Here is a 23,301-nt window from a genome sequence, read left to right as displayed (position 1 = left end):
AGGACATACAAGGAAAGGTAGTTGCATTTTTGGGCTTCCTAACTCCTCAAAGTCACACTCGCACCTCCTGAAGATGGAAGAGATTGTGTTCAGCTCTGGAACAACCCACTTTAAAGATCCCACACAGGCTTCGAGAAACTATGTGCGCCATCATAACACACACATAATCTGAGTCTGCACTACAATTTGTGAAAATTTGTAAGAAAAAGGAACAAATCTTCATTAATACCTGCTGCCCACAGAACAAACACATCCCTGAAACTTGCCTTTGAAATCACAGCTTTATGCAAGGCAGAAGAGACAAGGCTTTAACAGACTGCTCTGATCCTCAACTGAAATATTTTCAAACAGGCTAAAATAATGGAAGAGTCTTTCCTTATATCTGATGTATAAAGACACAACAAATAGAAGGAAGGCAAGTTCAGAAAGTTCTCAAAGTTGGCAAGGGCCGGCTGACAGAAATATATGCCTTGCCATGACCAACTACGCGCACCCTCCTAGGAATATTTAACGTGTCCCTTCGGGAAGCGGCCTGTCTGAGCGCGTTTCTCAGCCACCACGTACAAAGGAAGGCAGAAAAGAATTCCACTAACCACAGAGCATCCGATACTAATCAGAGCTGCCCAAAGAGAAGACGTGAGTGCGTGGGAGGCTGCACACGGCTGGTCTGGGAGGTTGGGTCTGAGTGAGTTGAAGGCTGACACGGAGGAGTTCTGCCCCAGTTGTTTCGGACGGATTTCAGTACGAAGGGAAGGAGAGGAATCCTCCCTCTCTCTCTCAAGTAGAGCAATACCTCCAAAAGAAATGTGCTGTCTAGTTCGGAACATAATCCTCCCCTTTCCTTGTGGTTCTTTGGTTTTAAAATACCACCAATACATTGAGAACATGCAGACAGACCCGCTGGAGGAATAAATTATTTAAAGAATAAATTTCTGCCTTTCCAGAAATCTCTGAAAACCGGATGCAAGTTTAATCAAGGTATCACAGATGCTGATTTTGACAAACTGAGTTCCAAAATAATTTTTTGTTAAAATTTTGCGTATTCTGACTGGCTACTGAGCTGGTCATAACTGAGGATTTTATACAATGTATAACAGCTGCTGGATTTTTAGAAAAACCCCACTGCGTGCATCATCATCACCTGTACTTTTGGACAGCAGATAAAGGGAGCTGATGAGGAGTGATCCAAGTCACAGAGAACTTGGCATTACATGAGTCTGACCCACAGGTCTGCAGGTGGAGATGAAGCGGTCCCGTCCAGCACCGCAGGGACGCATCAGGCAGGAGATGCTCAAGGCTGACCTTGACTTTGAAAATCCATCTCCGCATGGGACTGTTGAGAATCAAAAAAGTTCTCATGAGCCTGAAACCAGTGGCTTTTCTCCAGGAATCATTACACTTTAGTTTCCTGGGCTCTCAGAGCATGTTTAGTCTAAGCAGGACACACAAACCATTGAATTTCTCCTCTATGCATGTATTTCTGGCTTACAGGAATTTAAGCGCAGTTCAGGTTCTGTGTTATTTCTGTACAAGCACAAACCTCAACAAGAGAGCCAAACATGTAAAATAAGATAGAATGACGACCGTTGCTCAAAGAAAGTGTAAGTCTTCAGTCTGTGCTTATGAAGTCAAAATGAGAAGCAGACAATCCCCCGTACAGTTTCTCAAAAACAAATTAACTGTAGTGACAGGCTCTTTCCAACAGATTTTGTAGCCCTTTATGGCTGGGAAGAGAATTGCAAATAAAGGATAGGTAAAGCAAATTCAGAAGCAATTTTGGGAGACGGGGAAAGGAGGAAATGCTTTGAAAACGAGCTGATGGACAAGACATGGTGTTGGGGGAGTGAGGTTTACAGCCCGAGCTGGGGGTTGAGCCTTGTCCTGGAGCTCGGAGCCGTGTTAGGAGCACAGGAGTAGTGTCCATACCCTCTAACTGTCATTAACAGCAGTGGAAATCAACCACATCACCATTCTGGATTTTAGGAACAAGGACCCTTGTTTTCAAAACAGAAATACGGGCCTTTCAACACAGCTGCACCAAGCGCAGCGATGGGCGACAGTTCTTCCACAGTCAAAACAAATTTCTGTAAGTAGTGACTGAAACAACGAGGAGTACTCGCCCCTCTGCCACAAGCTGTAACTGGGACGGTCATTTGTTTGGTGACGTGCTTGTGCAGCTCCTGTGGAGCTAAAAGCTCATCACACCCCGCACGGCACCGGGCGCCTGAGCCACGAACCCCCCCCCGCCCCCGCGGTCCCCCAGCGCAGCCCTGGAGGGGGAGGCTGGGCTTGAGCAGGGTCCCGGGGGCAGACGCGGAACACCTTGGGTCGCCGCAGGCAGCACGGGCACTCGCACGTGTGCCAATGGAAACTGTTCCTCCCTAATACAAGGAACTCCAAAACTAGGTGGGAAACCACATCTGAGTGACGTAGAAACCAGAAACAATGAGGTAGTTACGTCTGGTGGGTTGAAGGCAGACTGGCAAGAATCGTCTCAGAATAATCCAAAACTGGACGCCCCGGATGCTTACAGGTGCCCAGGCATAATTTGAGCATTGTGAGCACAGAAAAGGGATCTACAAGTGTATGAGCATTCTAGGATAAAAACGTGCAAGTTTCATTCTGGAAGGGTCCAAACTGAACTCTTAAAACATTTATTTTAAATAAATGAAATATGAAAATACTATGAATTTGTTTGTATATAACACTTTAATATTTAGTCAAGGAACCATGAGATCTAAAAACTCACTCACATTAAGAACCCACCCATCAACAACTCAGCACTGTAACGAGGTGCGGGAGTCTCTGGGGGACATGGGAACACCGCTGTGACCTCGGTGCGGCTCCATGGTGGCTGGAGCCAACTCGGACCCAGGACCCCTGCCTCGGGCTCCTGCTGTTTCCAGAAGTGCCGGGCACTCGACGACAGCGGGAGGTGACAGCTCCAACGTGGCTCCCTTGGAGCCTGTCTGGGGCTGGGGGCTGACGCGTGTCGGCACCACTGCAGGGACCAGTGGGACCGATCCACTCGTTAGCCCGCACCATAATCACCAATACCAGCCTTCCGGCAGAGCGCCCTGCTGTTTAACTAGCACCAGGTGAGTCAGACTCGATTACAAACGTTTTTTTTTGTCGTGAGCCACAAACACATTTAAGAACCATTTCAGTGCTACAAGGTATTTTGTGTTAGAGCTAATGTCCAGCACAAACCTCTTTATCCCACAGTAACAATATTCTCACTAGCGACACCACAACAGCAAAACAAAGGCTAAAGTTTGACTGAAATTTTAAAAATTTAAATAGCTTTTTTAATGGCCACACCTAAAATACTTATGCTGAATATTGACCATGCCTACCTTTATACATATTAGAGTTGTTAATATAAGCATTAAAGAGCCTCAAAAAAATACAAAAGGGCATTAAAAAAATACTTATTTATAATTAAAGTTTTGTCAAAAACTATTGTGATCTTTTATAGCTGCAGATAATGAAAATAGTCAGGAATTCTGCAATTTTACAGTACTGAAGTGGAAGATTAAAAATAACCATTTCATTCTTACTTATGTAGATTGTGGAAGTGTCTTGTGTTTTCTTAAAAAGTACAATATGGCTAGTGTTAATTCGAGAAGCCTGACAATATCCCTTTGTTAGGTCAGCTGCAGCAACAGGTTTCCACATACAGAACCTGTGCCTCAAAGGGAAAAAGCAGTAAGAATAAAAAAATCCAATAATCATTATAGTTATGTATGTAAAAATCTATAGCCATACGGTGAAAAAATACTAGAAAGCTGCGTCAACACAAAGGAGTAAAATTCTGTCACCATATCAATTACTGCACTGCAGGACTTTTTTTTTTTTTTGGTAAAAACTAAACAAAACACCTTTTTTTTTTTTTTAAATGCAGAAAAAGCCTTATGTTGGTGTGTGCTGTTGCCAATAACGCGGTTCACGCTGGTGAAACTGTGACAGCCACGCGGAGGCCAAGCACGGCGCCGGCTGCAGCTGCAGCCTCAGGGTTTCTGCTTCACACCACTGAAAGCCGTCAGCTGCGTCACACACCGGAAACAGGGATTTGCTTCCCAAAAATGAATGCTGACACCGCTCTCTTTCGCAGCGGGCAATATGAATCTCTGTGATAGGCAAAACAAAACTAGATGTTACACTCTGGGTGGTACAGAAGGGGAAAATTAACTCTTAATTAGTGAGAATCTTATTCAATTTATTCAATAATCTATAATTAATTTTGCAAGTGTGTATTATATTATAGCTAACAGACCCATCAAGGAGCACATGTGCCCTTTGGCATATCACACAACACAGTAATGGTCCAAATCCTCTCAACTAAGACAACTCTAGACTTCAGATTTCTATTGTTTAATTATAATTTTTTTCTGATAACTTTATTCCAATAAATACCAAGGAAATTAAAATAAAACCCCTTCTCTGCTATCGGGGAAAGCCATATAACCAGGAAACAATCTGTTTATGATCAAGGAAATATTTGTTTTACCTATTAAAAACAAGATGCTTTAATATAAACAGCATCAGAAATGGCTAACAGGTAACTTCACTTTAGAATCCATCTGTACGAAATTCTTGGTTTTTTATCATTTGGAAGTTTCTATGTGAAGTATTTTCAACTCTTTCTAGTCATAACATGTAAGATGTCATACAACCCCTACTATTCTTAAAGTATGAATTCCCCACTATAAAAGCTGCTCCTGGCTCTGAGAAATACAGTATTTCATTGTTTGCTACAAAACCGTCCTGCTCCCAGAGCTGCAGAGGAGTCGCTTCTGCTTTTTCTGCTTCTCCCTACTTTAACAATACCTATCTCAGCCCCAGAGGTGGCTTTTTGTACAGTGAAGAAAACACCAAGAACTGCAAAAACAAAACGGTGCTAAAATATTTCTGTTCAGAAAAATTCCAGTGGTGAAAGAGCAAAAAGGCATTTCCCATAGGAACAATTACTAACTAGATTCTGAGGAGTTATTAATCATTTCAGTTTAATGTTGGTTGGTTTTTTTTTCGTACATGAGAATATTTTGGAATACTGTTACTATTCCTCACAAATTGAATACCGTATTAGAATTCTGCAAGTTAGTTTCATAAAAACAGCCTCCTACCATAAATTAAATTTGTAAAAGAAAAGAAATTTAACAGAAAGATTTGCTTATTGAGGAACATTTGTTTTACATAAATACATGTGAAAACACAGCAGGGTTTAATAAGTCCTCTAAAAAGTTTGGCTGTTTTAGATTTTTTTTCTGTTTGCAAGTATGCTGCTCTTCTCACTCCCTACGAAGGCAAACTGCTTATGAAAGGCTGCGGCAATGCAGTTGAAGCAGATGCTTCTGAAAGCTTTCAATAGCATTTTTTCAATTTACAAAATGTGAAAACATCTTTCAATTAGTAAAAAAAATAGTCTAATATACAAACTTTTTTTTTTTTAAATTCATTTGTGAAGGAATGTAGCGTAATTACCCAGACTCATAGCCATTCACTCCTCAGATACCGGCCGCTGCCTCCTCGTGACACAAACCTCTCTGTATTAACGCGGAGAAATGCAGACGTGGCCAGTCAGCCCAAGCAGAATAGTCATTCAGCTTTCCCCAGATTTAAACTATCATAAATTACCATTTGGACAGCATTAGAAAGAAACTGAAGCATACAAGGGATAAACTATAGTTTCTTTTTATATCAAAATGTACTCTTGAAAATGTGTTTGGCACAGTGCTAAATCATATAGTTAATACTAAATATTGCAGGATACAATAAAACCCTGGAGTTAACTTGTGTTTACACCCTTTAAGGGATAAAAATAAAAAGATACCAGTTATTCAGAAGTCAGCCTATACAAACTGTATAAACAATATTTTATGTCTTGCTTTGAAAACCACTGATATAGTAAATTTTACATAAAAGACTGCAAAGTAATATAAATGGATTTAAACAAATCTTTACAATAAGAAATTCAAATGGAAACAGACAAGTAACAAAGAGAAGTAAAAAAATTTATTGCAGTATTTGTTCCACCAGATTTGCTGGGGATCCCTTTTCTTGTATTATTTCAGGGTGACCTAATACATCAAAATCTACATTTACAAAAACTCCTCCTGCAGATAGGTCATAGATACTGCATGCTTTTTTTTTCTTTTTTTTTTTTTTTTTTTCTTTTTTCTTCAACAGAATAAATTATATATCCAGGAGATTCTGCCATTTTACAGCCTGGAAAAACAATGCTTCCCTGGAAACTGGGCTAAGCTAAAGAAAGCCATCCGCTGCTAGGTTAAACTCCAAGAACACTTTATTAAGAACATTAACAGACTAATTTCCAACATTCACTTGTTTATTTTTTTTAAACAGAAAGGTTTTTTTTCAAGATATAAACAATTTTTTTGTTAAACTATAATACAGTGGGAGTAAAAATGAACTGAGAAGTTTCTGCTGCACAACAGCGAAGGAAGCTCCCACAAAAATGTTTACCAAACATTTCCTTCTTTTTTCCCGCGTCCCAGGTTCCATTCTTACTCTTCATTTAACTGATTTTTTTTTGCCAGAAAGTTGATATTTCAAGTTTTTTCTGTTATTTCAATTCCTGTAAATTTGGCTGCATGTACAAATTCATTAGCTGGAAGTTCCATCCTTGGCGGCATACAGCGATCGTAAAGTCTGCACAACTTTATTAGTCAGCTTATTAGCACTCGTTAGAGCAATTTTTTTGTAAATAATGTCTGACTCTTTAATAGTGTCTACCCAAGGCACCAGTTTGCGGCCATCACGGCGCTTAGCCTCAGTCCAGGAGCCACTGTAGGAGCCTGCCATCCACTGAACACTGAAGCCATTGCTGGTTTTCTGTACTACTCTTGCAATTTGTGGTCGGTCTTTGTACTTTGGACAGCAAATAGCGATGACATCCATGACATCAACACTTTCATTCATCTGTGCTGCCAACTCCGTAGAGTCTGAATTTCGTTTTGACCTTCTCAATGACTAAAACATTGGGGGGAAAAAAGACCAAGTGTTACACAAAAGAACTTTAGTGAAATTATTGCTTTTATTGCTTTTAATCCCTTGACGCCGGGAGTTGGGATTTCCCGGCACACATTCCATTGCCGGCAATGAGACGCACCGCGACCGCCAGCGCCAAGGGGTTAACATATCCTTGTAAAACCACATACTCTTAATTTGTACCCGTGTCTTTATCTCTTATTGATATATAAAATTATATATACACATGAATCATAAAGCTACATAAAAACTTGGCAACAATAAAAAGGATAACACACAGTACATTCCAAAGGAAAATTAATAACTTTTTATACGGGATAAATCTCATTTTCTAGTTTGTTTTTTTTTTATTGTCTTTTCTGTTAAACTTTCTACAAAAGTTGTATAAACGGTTAAGTAGAGAATCTCTATCTACAAAATGCTTTCTTTCATGTGGATTACATTACTTGGTGTACATTTAATATAATAGACTGACATTTATAAGCACATAAAAATCATTTTACGTAATACGCTGCGAAATACGTTGACTCCTCCTCCGCCTCACCCCTGAAGTGCCTCCTCCTCTATCCTCCCCATCACTTTCATCGTCCTCTGTCTCAGCTGCATTGTTTTTAGGGCTGCCTCCTCCAAGCAGCGAGGTAATTGCTTTGTTCCGAGCATTTGTGCTAGCTGACACCTCTCCATCTTCTTCCTCTTCATCAGGATCCAAATGTTCCATAAGGAGCTTGAACTATTGAAAAAACAGATTAGTACACATTGTAACTTTAAAATAGACATTTATATCACACTACATTAAAAAAAAAAAGAAAACCAAGGCAAGATAAAGAAACAGGGTAAAACAAATGGCAGACAACTTCAAACTTGAACAGCTCATGTTTTGTTCTACAAACTTTCTACTTTCCTCTCTTTCTTTAGTAGATATGTAAAAGCTTTCTTCCAGTGTTTCCAAAATCACAAGTTTTCTCTAATTGATATTTGAAGATTGCGGGGGAGAATATGCAAGTAAATACACTAGATCTAGTTTCTGTTCCTATGATGGAAACAGTCAGGTATAAAGTGAATAAGTTATTTGGGAGAGGTATACAAGAGGGAGACCAGAAATTAGAAAATACTCCATAAAGATGAATATCCTTTAGTTGAAATTCATTTTATTGTTTAAACTTATTAGAACTATTTGAAAGACAGTCCTGCTGAACATTGTGAAAGGAAGTGGTGAGTTATCAGTATATTGCCACATCAGTATATTGCCTGGTAAGACTACCAGGAACTTAACATTTTGAAATGTTCATCCAATACATCCACATCTGCTTTCAAGTCTACTCTGTGTTACCTAGTGTCAAAGGATTTTAGGTTTTGTGCAAAGCAAAATTACTTACATCTAGGTACTGTTTTACTATACTCCTCTTCACTTCTTCAGTGATCTTGGAATTAGCCATATCACTCCTTAGAAAATCCAGAGTCTGTTTTGGATGGAAATGCACTCCTGTCTTCCTGTTTATCGCTTTATCATAAACTTTTGCAGATTCAGATGGAGAATATTTCTGAATTTTACTGTTTGAAGACAACAAAAAGGGAATAGCTTTTAAGCAGAGTCCAAAGTAATTTCAAGGAAAAATTTTTACTATCTTCAACATAAGTAGTTATATTTTATCGTTCTATATAAAATAGACATCCTGCTAAGAAATTAAATGACTGCTTTTTCTAACACAAAATTTTGTTATGTTCAACTTACCATGTTTAAATTTTTTCTCTTACACAAATCTATTGTTTAAAAAATTAGTTGCAATCAACTTTAAAAAAAAACAACTTCCAAACTTAATCCTCACAAAGAACTCGCTAGATAACAAGATGGCCTATTATCTAAGTATCCTTACCTATCAGAGAATCCACACAGGTTCTTTAAATGCTGTTTTAGCATCAAAAGTAATAATATGCCTTGGGAGACATTTGCAAATTCAATTAAAGGAGCTGAATTTTCGGGTAAACATTTCATCACAGCATTTATATCATTTTCTTCATCAGAATCTGAATCAGAGTCTACTCGTTTCCGTAATCTCCGAGGCTTAGAAGCTTCCTCCTCGCTTTCACTCTCACTACCACTGTTACTCTCACTCTCAGTCTCCTCGTCTGATGAAGGTTTTCTTTCCTTTTTTTTGTCTTTCACCATAGACTGCAAGACAGAGAAGTTAACACACATTCCAAAATTAGAGTAAGTAGAATCATATACATTTCTAAGAAATCTTTCCAAAATCATTACTGGCTTAAATTAGGAAGAATTCCCTGAAAAATATTATTCACTTGTAACTTGATATTAAAAAATAAAATTATTTATGGCAAAAAGATGCCGAAAAATTGATCCAAAGCCTGCATATTTTTTGCAAGGTGGGTACAGAAAGAACTGAAGCAACAAGTACTCCACTGGAATGTTATTCTTAAAAGACTGCTCAAGTTCGTTAGCAGTGACAGTAGAAGGCCAAACACAATAAATCAGGAAGAAAATTCTGTTCCTCTTCCACCTGGATATCATTTCTGTGTGTCACGTAGATTTCCGTCTGTACTTTCGTACAGACTAGTCCAAGCTGGTTTTAATCCTTGTCTCTTAAAATTCTACAACACTAATTACACTGCTGACCAGAGAAATCCCCAGGTGATCATACACAATATTAATAATAATAATCAGTTCTACTACTTGTAGAGCTACAGAATTTCACACGTACGTTACTACTGCACATAGTATGATTTTTCATAACACAGAACTTAAGATGTCCTAAGCAGGATCTCATCCTTTCTGTGCTGGGTGCTACACACTGGTCCCCAGTCTGAAGATCGTACTGTCTCTTTCTAGCAGACTAAAAATCTATTTTGGTAGGGTGAGAATCGAAAGCAATGGTACTATCCAGGCATCAAATCTGACTTGTACTTACTAGTCAGACTGGACATTCTATAAACGGGTTTGCTACCTGACAGTTTGCATCTTCTACTGTTAAAGCTGAAGTCTTTAAGAAGGAGAGGCCGCCTTTTTTCTTACAGGGTTGTGTACTGCCATAGCAACGCATACTATACCATGATTCAGGTTCTTATATGCTGCTTTAAGACATATTGTGCACACTTTTCTTTCAATAAGCAATGTATTAAAGTCTCTCAGGCAACACGCATGCAACTGCCATCAGCTACTTGACAACAAAACACGCAGCCAACTGGATTTCATTATTAAAATCATAAAAGCAACCACAATAAAGTAGTATTTCATTGTTATTCTGGGTTCAATGTGCTTCTGAATGTATGCAATTAATTATTATGCATCCATATCAGGGAATGACATAGATTTGATATTACGATCTCAAAATTCATCATTCTTTTTAATAATGCAGCAATGTAAGCAAAGTTTTTAACTAGAGTCTACTAGATGCAGGCCAGAACAGAAAGGGTTGCTTGTTTTTAACTACTGGTTACAAAGTAATGCTACTGGTCCCTATCATAACAACAGTACTGTATTCACCAAAAAATCAACAAAATTACAGAGAAGCTTATGTTGCCACCATAATAAATATATTAAAATATAAACACACATACCTCTTTAAATGACTGTAGTAGGTTGCTACCAGAAACTGATAGTGTGATGTCTATATGATGCATTATAAACAGTGGCTCTTCCTGTGTTTGATAAGGAAAACAGGCTAGATTGTCCGCTATGTACAAAAGCATATTCACCTCTGTTTTCTGGAAGTTAAAAAAAAAAAAGGTACATATAAAACCATATCCAAGTATCTTAGATTTATACACTTATCCTGTGTTCCTAACAGTCCGGAGCAAAAAACATGATCACAATTTTTATTCCACGTATCCCCCCAAACCCACTCTAAACAATATGTATATATGCAAAATTTAATCATACCTGAAGATATATTATTTCTGATCAGTCCAAACTGGGTACAGAAAGGTACAGAATGATGCAAAATAACAAATGGTTCTATTATATAGGTGATATTATATAGGTAAATACCTTGTATTACAAAGCAAAACAAAGTACATTAGGGAAATAAACTTATCAATAATTACATATAAAAATACATTGTAAAAGGAGAATTTAAGCTTGTAATGCTGTATTTTAATTTAATTTTAAGTGAAGGAAATGTGATTCTTACTGCAGTATCATCAAAAAGGTTGAGTAAAGAAATTAGAAATGCTCGTCTGTGTTGACGGTTCCCTCGGATCATGGAGTATAGGTGTGAACACAATGCACTGGATGATTCATCGTGTCTAAACCCTCTTACAGGATCTTTTGGGCAGGTATTAATTGCCTGTTGCACCTGGTAAGACATCTTCATACCAGCCACCGCTTTCATCTGAAATGGAAATGTATTTATTTTTATTTAAACCACTGCTTTCAAAACAGTAAAACTTACTCCTTTTAACGATGCTCATTTGAAGTTTCACTTTAAAACATGCACTAAGCGATACTACCTTTTGAGTTAGCAAACGGATTAAAACAGAACTTGTAGCAGATATCAGAAAGTTTTATGAACTGCTTTCACAAGCAGTTTAATTCTGTTAGAAACATACAGCTAATCTATTTACCCACTACCGGCAGGTGTTCCAGTTTAAACAATTTTCAAGAATACTGAAATGTTTTCATACATGAACAGGATATTTAACCCATGTGTATGCTTGATGTTACTTTTAGTGAAATCAAGAACTGAATCTGTAATAGTACAATAGGACTACCAAACAGGAAATGAGGGGTTTTTTGCATGTATCCTGTAATTTCCAGCTCATTTTACTTACTTCAAGGCTCCTGCTCTATTTTCATAACAAACTGCATCTCAAGATAGGGTGCATATCCTACTCTCCTCATTCCACTTCTGCTGCTGTTCAGCAAAGCTGTCTCTTCAGCTGTACATTGCTGTAAATCCCAGCTGCCTACAGAGCAAATTTCCTCTGCCAGCCTTCACCAACTGGATTATGTATTGGTTTGGAGGACATCAACACTGCAATGCTCCAATTGCAGTGGAATACCACCAGATATGAGAAGTCCCACAATGCACTACACACACTGAACCTAGACCGAGGCCTTCTGAAATAAGAAGAGTGCGTTGCAGCTCAGTTTCAGATCTCAAGCAGAATTATTGGCACTATGCCACAACTCCACAAATCTTCACATAGCCCTCAGATTTTCCTTTCAGCAAGATTCCTCAGAGCTGAACAGGTTCCTATGCTCTCTCTGCTTAAACTACGATTTATAAAGCCTTGATGCCTTAGCATTCTAATATACATGCAACTAAGGACTTCTACTTTTACAAGGTGTGCTCTTCCCTAGCCCACTGATGCAGGAAAATCATTGCTAAACATTATGAAACAGCTGTCCTTACCTCTTATCAAGTAAATATGCTTAAGTACTGTTCAGTAAGGAAAATAATACTGTGAATTACAAATAAAAGGAAATTTTGGGCTGGAATAGACACTTTGAATTATTATATCTTTTCTATTTCTAAGAACAGAAATCTCCAAACAGGGGAAGGAGTCAAGATCTTCTTTACAACTGCTTATAGTTACTGTTTGTTACTTTATACTCTTTTTCTGCAGCTGAGGCATATTAGGTGTCAAATCACTAGAGAACATGACAGTATATTGTAAAATGTGAAATCAGAATTACTTACATGAATGAACCCAGCATATTTTTTGTCTATTTCCACCAACTGCTGGTCAGCTTTATTTCGCATAGAGGGCTCTGGATCTGTGCCCATAGCAATTAAGTACGGCACACACTTGAAAAACAAATGAAATGATTATTCAGAGTCATTGTACCTCCTCTTTCTGAGTCTTTGTTCTTTTACTACACTGTTGTTCTTGTTACATTCTAGCTACTGCAGAAACCAGAATAGGAAGCTCTAAGCAACTTACCACCTGACTACTTTTCGCAAGCAAATAGTACAAAATACATGAGACCAGCATTATAAATAACAGAAGTTTTGTGAGGTCTCAGGCAGTATTTCCCTTTCTCTCAAACTCTAAAGTTAATTTACACTACAAAAAATACCATTAAAAAAACCCAAAACCCACCACTTATGAATGAACCTGCAGAATGGCTGCAGAATAAAAAATAATTACAAAAACATTATGTAAACAAAGAATAACGGACATCATGACTGATGTTCTGACATTGACTCTGAAATTCCATAGCATTTGGAGGACATGGGGATTGAGGTGGAGGCAAGCTGACACACTTTCCAAGATGAATCAAATGAAAAAGACAGCTTGGCATACATCTGAAATTTATAACAGAAATACGCTCCAATGTATATTTGTACATGATCTTTATACACTGGCTGGGCTTTTTCATCTTCATCCAAAAATAGAAAATACAGCATTTTGAACCTCACTAGCTAAACAACATAGAACAGACTTCAAGATATGCTTTCTGAAAAGGTCCTTGCTACAATAAGAAATTACTGTAACATAGTTGGAAGAGAAAAACTGGAAATTTATGTAACAAGTGTAAAAGCTCTGAAAACCTGAATAACAAATACCTCCTTCATAAAAGCCTACCATACCTGAACAGGATGGATGAGACCCTGGTTTAATGTCAGTGCAATGACATTTAGAGCAAAGTGGCGTACGCTGGACTGGGTATGAAAGAAAGCCTCAAGGACCTGTTTGAGATATAGCTGCATGATGGAACTGCTCATCCCTGAGGAAATATCACCCATTTCTTTCAGGTCTTCCTGTTTTGCTACTTTTTTCCCTGTAAAAAGGACAAAAGCAATAGCACACTCATCACAGTATAATAATTTACTTTGCATTACTTGATACATGCTGATCTTTAAGCCTTACAATACATACACATTTCAGCTGTCCTAAAATGGGTTTATGATCTCCTGAAATGTAGAACAGTCTGACGGTAAACATACATCAATAAAACTAAAGAGACTTTACTTAATTATGTCTTGTTCCTTAATAAAGGTTTTTTATTTAAAAATCTTCTTATGTTTAATTTACTTATTTCTACCTGCACTTTAACCTTAGAGGGGATTTTGATGAGAAGTATTACAGCATTTACGCATTCTGGATTGCTTCCAGGATTAATACATCTTGAAATTAAATAATATACCTATTATGTGTATATATCTATGCACATAATGAATTTTTGAAAATTACTCTAAGATACTTTGGGTACAATATTACTAATCAGATAACAACCTCAAGTGACTCAGTTCACATATATAGCAATTTTATGCAATTTATATAGCAATTCTTTTTAGGTTTTGCATTCCCCATTAGCACAGAAGAACTCAACACTTACAGTCTCTGTCTGCCTGCTGCATACGTGTATCCTCCTCCTGCAAGTAGGTCTGGAGGTTTTTTAACACCTGTATTTTTAAGTTCACTGAACAGTTCTTATCTGATAGAATGCTGTTGTACAGAGTCTTCACTTCCTGTTCGAACATTAAACTTGGGTGTTGTATAAATGCAAATCCTAGGGGTGGGGAAAAGAGAGGAAATATTCCATGTTATTATCATCTAGAAATTGTATTTCTGCTTTTTAAATCTTTCTTAATAGAAGTATGAAATTTATCTCCTCCCAACAGCATAGCCTTTTCTAGTCCAAGCAGTATTGCTTTTCTATACAGACTCCATCCATAGCTTAGAAGGAGCTCTCTTAGCCACGACAGTTCCATTAGCCATGACTCTCTCTGATGAATAAAGATGGGGTGTCAATGCAGGGCAGCTGTGTTAAGAACAGTTATACAGTCTGGAAGCATGTCCAGCATAGTGGCCTTCATCTGAATGACTAGGAGCTCTCAGAAGAACCAGGGAGGAACATCGCTAAAAATTACCCATTATTTTTCTAATACATTTGGAGAAAAAAAAAATTTGCTGAAACTGTGAAGAATTATTCATGTGGAGGCAGAGCAGATGTGGAAAAATTATAAATATCACAAGTATTTAAATAAAAAAAAGTGAACACAGTAGAATTTATACCTCTTGCTGTCATTATTCATGTACTTCTTAAGGTCTATCTCAAGCATTCCCAAGACTACATCTGTTGGAAGACACGCACTATAGAACTGTTTTTAGCTGCAGCTTTGCCCTTGTTCAAGGAACTGTTTTTTCTTAGTCTATATTTTATAGAAACTTTTCTAAATTAGTGACAGTATATATAATTTTAGATCATGTATGTAGGTTTAGAAGTGCTGCAGACAAACTCTTACAGAGTATCATAAAAAAACAGTAATGGGAACATAACATCCCAATTTAAATTACATTTAACTACTTGATTTATTTTATTTTAAGACACTTCAAGAAAAGCAGACATTAAATGTATTATTTATGACTATGGAAAACTAAGATTCTGAATGAACACAGAGCAAACATAAGAATGAAAGCAAATAAAACTATGCTTGTGGTATGTATAAAAAGCAATGTATAAAAATAGCTGTAACAAAGGGAAGACTGAGTCAAGTTTTAAAAACTGGCTCCACACACAGAGAAAAGGCAGTGTAGGTAAAGGCTGAGTCCAGGGCAAGCCCTCAGTGTGTTTCAGATCTCATTTCAGTCTCAAAACAAGACCCAGAGAGAAGCAGGTGAGGTGGAGGGGAAAGAGGAGAAAAAAAAAAAAGGAATGATGATGGCCTTTGGAGTATGTGGTTGAATCACAATTTACACTCTATACAGGTGTAAACTGATGTTTTTAAATTGACTGTCTCTGAGCAAGTCCAACCCATTTCTTACGGTTAATTTTAAAAATGAACAGCACGTGCATCTTTGTGTAATAAACCATAACACTTTTTTTCCTTCATTCATTTAAAGGAGTCTAAAAAAACCAGTAATCTCAGGGTAATTCTTATTTTTGCATCGCCTGTAAGAGGGGAAGAAAACTTATTTGGCATAAGAATTTGTCACAGGAGATGAAAAAAAACACCTGCTGTGTTCTTTTAAGGACTGACTTCACATCTCAGGGTTGCCCTCACACCACTTCTCTTCATACCTTTGTTTTCACTCTGTTAAGAGTCTTAAGAGTAAGCACTGAACTTGGCTGAGTAAGACATTACCTATTAGATGCTTACAGGTTTAGCTAAATTCACTACAAAATTTTGTATCCTGAACCTGCCTTGCAAGTACACATCTGTAAGAGAAGCATAACCATAACCATTAAGCTTAAGGTTAAGCTTAATCCCTCAACAGTGGTGACACATCCCGAAGCAAAGGCTAAAACTGTTGAGTGCCCTTACTGAAACAACACAGTAATAATTGCTGATAGGAAAGTACAGACTCTTCACATGATGCCTTCACTGTGTATAAATGTTGAATTAACTTGCTAGTCCTTTTCACCTTATTGCTGCACACGAACGTTGAATGGCCTTGACAACTTTGCTCAACTACCAGCCTGTGAGGTAGGACTTTGCACTATCTACCACATGTCCATACACCTAACAGCTTCCCTCAAAACAGAACCAGTACTCAGATGAGATCAAGATATCACTGAAAACAGTTGTTCGAGGTTTAATTAACGTAAAGACTGATATGCTTACAGGCAGAGAAAAAAAATAAAAATCTGAAGAAGGCCTACTGACAGCCACCTGTTTCCTCTCCGTCCCCCAAACTGATCACAGTTCCGTCTGTAATTTAGAAATATTTTGGCAAATGCAACATTCTCTACATCCATGAGCAAAGCAATCATGTGTACGGTTAGGAAGACAGCCTTGCAATATTCTGAGGAGGACAATTAAATTGGGCTGGACTACCGTAAGTCTTGTGCACCTGATGTAATTCCTAGAAAAATTCCAACTAGTCCAGAAAACCATAGTACTGCTTCTGCACAGAGGCAACTCTAGCGTCAGTAATACCACTCAGCTGTCTGAAATGGTTTCTCACAGAATATCAAATCAAGATTCACTCTTGGTTGTTATCCTCGGAGCTCTCCCTAGCCTGAATTGAGGCAGGATAACTAAAAACCACTTGAACAGCAGCGAAAAGAGGCAAATTCTTGTCCACAGTTAAACTAGACAATGCAAGCTCATATGCCTGGGAGACAACGTTCTTTAGACTAAGCCATAACCATGAACTGAACTCGTCCAGAAACCACAGCCAAATAACTTTCTCTCACATGTAGTTTTTGTGCTTTAGCAGAGGATGAACACGACACAAACTACTCAATGGCAGTTCATGTACTACTGCAAGTCCCTGAAATACCATACTAATGCCTTAAGATCAAGAACCTATTTAAACGTGTAATACAGCTAAAATCCTGAAATGAACTGTAATATCTAGACTATGACATCATCTCAGTGCTTCACGAAATTGCACAGAGCACCCCCGGCCTGTTGGTGTAAACTGCCAGAGTTCCCTTGACTCCTGCAGAATATCTGCTGCTACACCTAAAACGTTCACAGTTTTTCCAGCACTTTTTCTAGTTGTTCTTCAACCATACCTTGTGGACTGAAAAACAAGATTTGGAGTTACAACGTGCCTGCATGTGTAGAAAAAATACCATCTCCATTACTTTGGAAATCCGCTGTACCTTAAGACTTGGTCACACATCAAAAGGCATTCACTGTCAAAAGCATCCACTCTTCGGCAGAAATATGCAACTAGCAACCCTTTGAGAACTTTTCTATAGCCAGTTCTCAAATAAAAGATGCAGTAAATTTTGATTTTAAACAAACTCCCTTGCCACTACACAAATACATGAATTTCTAGTGATAGGCATGGATTTTTACTATAGCAGAATAATAAAAACTATTAATATTTCTTACCAAGGCCAATAATGGCTTTTGTCTGTACTTCTTCATCTGAATGCTTTGTAAAATACATCAGCAGTTCAAGTACTTTATCCTTAATGTTAACCTGAGCAAATTAAAACAAAAATAATAGCTATTTGAAGATGAAACAGATGTTTTTAATCTCTTATAAAAAGCATAAATACCAAAAAGAAAAGGAGAAACACAATCTTACTGCATGTCCTTTGCAAAACCATGTATTTAAAAAACCAAAAAGCTATATTGTATCCATTATGAAAAAATACATAGCTTTGAGGGACTAGGAATAACGTGCTTTCAAACTGAAATGGAACATTCAATATATCTAAGATATGGAGAGTAAATACAGGTTATTTTACCTTACTGTTCCCCTTAAAATCTTCCTGATCAAAATCAAAATGCCGACACAGTGCTCCAACAGTGAAAAGTGATCTAAGGAGTGCTGGTTTATTGGCAGTAAGTATTGTACTGTTGGGGTCTTCTTGGTGTTGACTTTTTAATTTTGAAAGTGCACCTACAGTAAGATAAAAGTTTTGATCACAGTGTTTAATCGTGGTGTATCCCTAAGACAAGACTTGTAGCCAAAACTGAAGAGTGACAATTAAACATTGTGATTTTACTTACCATAGTATCTATTAAAACAGGCCCACACAAATTTGTAGTTCTGGGTGACCTTGTTCACAACAGCCCCAAGACAGCTCACACAATGCTGAACAACCTAGGAGCAAGAAAGAAAAAATGTATTATATATTTAGAAGTTGAAATTGAGATTTTTGTGAAGCCACATAGGAAAAAGGTATGCTGAACTAAAGCTAATGATTTAACGGATGTAACGTCCATCTTTTACGCTGCTCTAAAAACCTGCTCAAGCTTGTTAAAACATATCAACAACACATATAAACTTGAGTAACCCAAGTACACTGACTTTTTGTGGCTCAAAAGTTATGTTCATAATGAAGACAGACTTTCTTTAAATCAAACCCATGTACTTCACAATGTGAAATGGAATCAACTGAATAGCATCAATTAAAAGCTTACCGTCATGCCATATTTGATGATAAGTTTCATAAGGTCTTCCTCAATAGTGGCAAGAAAGGTCTCACTTGGATGTTCCATTAGCGGCACTACAAGCTCTAAGATTTTTGCAACGTTGCAGATCACCATGAAATCATTCTGAGTCTGAAAAAACAGTATTTATAGCATTTAACATTTCTGACCACGTTACCTATAAGCTAAGTATTATTAATACACACTGACAGTCAAAAATCCCAGCTCATGTAAGGTATTTCATAAAGACCTAAAAGAATATTCATACAGTTTACATCTGCTATCAAATTACATGTTACTATGAAAGCTAGTTCTGTTTTCTACAGAACTTTTGGTAAAAAAAAAAATAAATGTATGAGTAGACCTTCACCTCTCATCAAGACTATGACAAACCTGAAAACTTTTGGTCCTGATAATTTTTTGGAGTCCTACAATAAATCTAGGAACTCTTCCTCACACATGCACACTAGGGAACACACAGAACCTGGAAACAGGTATCAGCAACAAAACGAACTTGTGCTATGACTCTACATGCCTTAAACAAAATAGGTAATGTGCACAAATGTAGAAATTACAATTTAAATTATTAGTGGTTTGCACTATCATGACTGTATATGTATTGTGAGGAATCTGTGGAAAACATTTATCTATTGACACATCCTGCTGGAAATTGCCATTTTTTTTAACAAATCAAGCTCACTGATCAGAATAGGGTAATTCCCAAATGCTACTATCAAGCTATTTTAACATATTCAAGCTGCCAGTGGTAATTCTACAATTCATCTCAACCTGTGTAAGTACAAAACCAACATAACCCACTAAATGGGTTGCAGCAAGTACATAACCAGATAACCCTTTCCTAAACTGTTTGGTCAGATGCAGCTCTAGAAGTCTGTTGTAAATGTGCCTAGAGATGCTCCAGTAAAACACTAGGTTTTACCTGCCATCTAAACTGATAACGACTAGTCTCATGCCTGCCCTGGGCAGCTGACCTAACGTAATGTATTGCTGCCAGCCACCCACGCTCCTCCTTGAGCCACAGCTGCATGATCCTGCACTGCTCCTTCTTCCAGATCAGGGGTTCACCACAGCCTTCACTGAGCCAACTGTGCTGATCAAAACAGTAGAAAGCGCCGCAATGTTTCAGAGGAAGGGCGGGGGGCATTTTACTGGAGTGGATGGTTCAGCATTATACCTCTCTACCGTTTTTGTGAGCTAAACCACAGGAATACAAACCACTAGAGCTAGGGAAGTGCAAGATGAAATATGGAAGAGGATGGAGCAGGATATTTTTCTTCTGATATATTTGCTCTGTGTTAGATCACTATATCTTATGAAACCATACCTTTAGTCTTAAGATTCATATGTTAAATACTAACTACTTTTAAGACTGTGACTATAAAACAATACAAGTTTAAGAAATTATTTCATAACAGGTTAAAAACTGGGTCTTAGTCCTCAAGGCAAAGAAGATGCACAGGTTTCCATTTCATTTGGCTATAAAATGTGGAGGTAGAGGGTGAGGCACAGCATGTTAGAAGCTACAAAGGTCATCAAAAGGACCTAGTACCTTCAGAAGCCATGATGCCCATGAAATAAAACCACAATTTAAATTTTTCTTCTCCTACCTTCAATTTAATCAAGAATACAAGACAGCCATTCATTTCCACGCTTAATTATGTGGGGGGAAAAAAAAGACTCATTTTCTTCACTTACACTACATTTAGTGGTCAGGTATGGCTGCATGGTCATGGCATGTTTGACCATTAGCTGGGGCCTGATTTTGCTGAATAAGAACAAAGTGGTTATGCAAGCAACCAAGCGACCAGAATTCACACCTTTATTGTCAGAATCTGCAATGAAATACAAAATACAAAAAGGTTACTAAGTCCAAGTACTCTGTGAGCAATGAAAAACATATGGCTTAAGCATCATATGAATACCTCTTTTGTTACATATCTTTCAAGATCAATACAAAATACTCTTATTAGATTAGAGAACATAATGTGTTAACATTTGTATGTGATCACAAAGTATGTGAAAGAAGCAAAGATGCTTCAAAGATATCACTAGTTTTTAAACCACTTACTGTACAGAGAACGCTGGCCCAAACAATGATTTCTATTATAACTGTAGAACATAGTAATAAAATAAAACTTGTCACGTTTGTTTTGGTTTTAGTGATCTAAAAGTTTGAACAAGTTATTTTAAGAGTAGTTCTGTTACTGTGGTTAGCTAGTGAAGATTAAGCTTTACTATGACTATACAGAGCTCAAAATTTCATAATGAACTTAAAAGCAGATTCATTACCATCAGTTTTGTCACAGTAACTCTGTAACAGTAACTTTTTGCAATAGTAATTTGAACAATGACTGTTACAGTATCATATAAAATTCAAAGGAGTTTAGCTACTGGGTTGTGAATAATATTACCTGATAAAGATTCCTCATATTTAAGAATGTGCTCAACCAGATTGTCAACAAGTTGAGTACAGGCTTTCTTCACAGGTTTGTATGAGGCATCCTCTTCTGACTTCAACAGCTGTAGCAGATGAAACAGAAAAGTTTTTAGTATTAAGGGTGCGTTCATTTACATTGGATATGTGCTGGGTTTATAGCAGTTACTACAGATACAAAAATATTTATGTAACTTCTCCATAAAAGTTCCATGGTGTAGAAAAAAAATTAAGGGAAGTAAAAAAATCAAACTAAAATGTAAGAGAAGTAAAGAAAAATTAACTGCAATAAAAACCCAGAAAAGTTCTACTGATTTTTGCATTGGGATGAAAGCTAACTTCGTGCATTATGCAGAAAACAATAGTGTAGTCATACTTGCCAGCAGGAACTAATAGGAATTAGAAGGCTTTTTAAAATGTTGAGGGAAAAAAGAGCAAATTCAAAAGGAATGTTGTTTTGACACTAAGCAAAAAAAAAAAAATCAAACGAAGATGAAACATAGCTTTATGAACATTTTACTCAGTTAGCCTTCTTCCATATGACTTTGGGTACTGAAATTGTGTCCATGAAGATCCTTTAATATCTAAGAAGCATTGAGACCATACTTTCGCACTTTCTTCAGTGCAGGTATTAAGAGGCTCTGGTTTACTTGGCTATCTATTTTCATTGCACTCCAGGCTAAAGTAAAATCAAAAGGTTTTTTTTGCTTGATAAGTAACCAGTGCATTCAAGATGTAGAGGTGGGTGATAACACAGGCTAAGAGATATAAACAAAGTGAGCTCAATTCTTAGAAAAGTCAGAGTAAAATACAATGTAGAAGTAAGCTATACTCTGAAGATTCACTGCTTCTATGAACTGTGTAACAAATATACTGGATGTGAAAACACACCGATCTACCATTTTAAAAAAAAAAAAAAAAAAATCAATAATACACTAGATGCCTCATTTCAGAATTAAGTGTCTTAGCTGTGGACTCCATGTTATGTCACTCATTATTGAAGAGACTATGACACTAAAAACAAACACACAAAACCCCTCCCAAAACCAGAAGTGAAGCATTTTTAAAACAGATCATATGGAAACATAGAAATTAATGTCAGAGACAAAGAAAATTGCAACAATGAAGTTTAAAAAAAAAGGTGAGATGTTTAAAGGGCATGAATTGAATCTGTCTACTGGAAAGGACTGCTCTTGTAGTCTCCCTTCAATGTGTTTTAGTACCAAAAGAAATGTTAAAATTCTAACAATGATTGTACCATCCATTCAAAATTCATTACTTACATTTTGAAGAAGCTGTTCAAACCAATCGTACCCTGTATCTCTACAAGCTGCAACCTAAAAGTATTTTTGAGAATAAACTGGTTAATAAAAATAGCATCTGAAGAAGTTACTTCAATACAGACATCATCTTAAAAGACCAGTAAATTTGCACAGCTATATTTTCATATGCATTCAGTACAATAATTTTGTATCTTGGGAGATTAGAAACTGTCTTCTGCATTTGAAAAAGTAGTTCTCACCATTTAAGGGATGCCAGAATTCGTATTTTTACTGGAGATTGCTGGCTCTAACGTAAACCAAATTTGAGATTTGTAGAACATTTTGCACAGATTAAAGCACAAATACAAGGCTGACATATTAAAAATGAATGTGCATGTATATGTATGTATCTATATATTTTTATATAAACAAAGCAAGCCTTCACTGGTATCATATGTCAGGAACAGCTCACAGGTGCTCTGAAGTAGAATTGGCAGGAGAACTGAGAGTTAAGTTGTAGTCAAATTGACTGACTTCTCAGTCTGGAAAAATGCACACTAGATTACCTTTTTGTAACAATACTGAGAAGTAGGATGAAATTTAAACCCATAATTGTAAGTAGTGAAATGAGTACTTTTATTTGATATTTACATCTTGGTATAATTGACATTAAAACACCTTCTCAGCACAGTGGTTTTTCACAACACATTTTCACTAAAAATTAAAGCTTTTTATTTGAAACTGTTTTTATTATTTTGGAGACATGCTG

The 23,301-nt window shown here is 37.1% G+C and overlaps 1 protein-coding gene across 7 annotated transcripts in view; it reads right to left on the bottom strand.

The window, feature by feature from the left end:
* Positions 1–6,289: 6,289 nt before the first annotated feature.
* NIPBL (NIPBL cohesin loading factor) overlaps positions 6,290–23,301 on the bottom strand; it is a 159,003-nt gene continuing 141,991 nt past the window's right edge. For 6 of the 7 annotated variants that reach the window (XM_074571162.1, XM_074571167.1, XM_074571164.1 and 3 more), the window contains 16 exons: positions 22,554–22,607; positions 21,248–21,356; positions 20,532–20,668; positions 18,807–18,947; positions 18,393–18,486; positions 18,128–18,282; positions 17,766–17,856; positions 14,312–14,485; positions 13,563–13,753; positions 12,669–12,776; positions 11,157–11,357; positions 10,585–10,731; positions 8,886–9,181; positions 8,388–8,562; positions 7,556–7,741; positions 6,290–6,993 (listed from right to left, as the gene is read on the bottom strand). In XM_074571162.1, coding sequence (XP_074427263.1) covers positions 6,628–6,993; positions 7,556–7,741; positions 8,388–8,562; positions 8,886–9,181; positions 10,585–10,731; positions 11,157–11,357; positions 12,669–12,776; positions 13,563–13,753; positions 14,312–14,485; positions 17,766–17,856; positions 18,128–18,282; positions 18,393–18,486; positions 18,807–18,947; positions 20,532–20,668; positions 21,248–21,356; positions 22,554–22,607 — 2,625 coding nt within the window. In that variant the 3' untranslated portion in view covers positions 6,290–6,627. Of the gene's footprint in view, positions 6,994–7,514; positions 7,742–8,387; positions 8,563–8,885; positions 9,182–10,584; positions 10,732–11,156; positions 11,358–12,668; positions 12,777–13,562; positions 13,754–14,311; positions 14,486–17,765; positions 17,857–18,127; positions 18,283–18,392; positions 18,487–18,806; positions 18,948–20,531; positions 20,669–21,247; positions 21,357–22,553; positions 22,608–23,301 lie in introns of all 7 variants that reach the window. The other variant, XM_074571163.1, reaches the window with a different exon arrangement.

The sequence above is a fragment of the Larus michahellis genome, chromosome Z (assembly GCF_964199755.1).
Source record: "Larus michahellis chromosome Z, bLarMic1.1, whole genome shotgun sequence".
NCBI classification, from domain to species: Eukaryota; Metazoa; Chordata; class Aves; order Charadriiformes; family Laridae; genus Larus; species Larus michahellis.
This window is presented reverse-complemented; position numbering and strand designations above follow the sequence as displayed.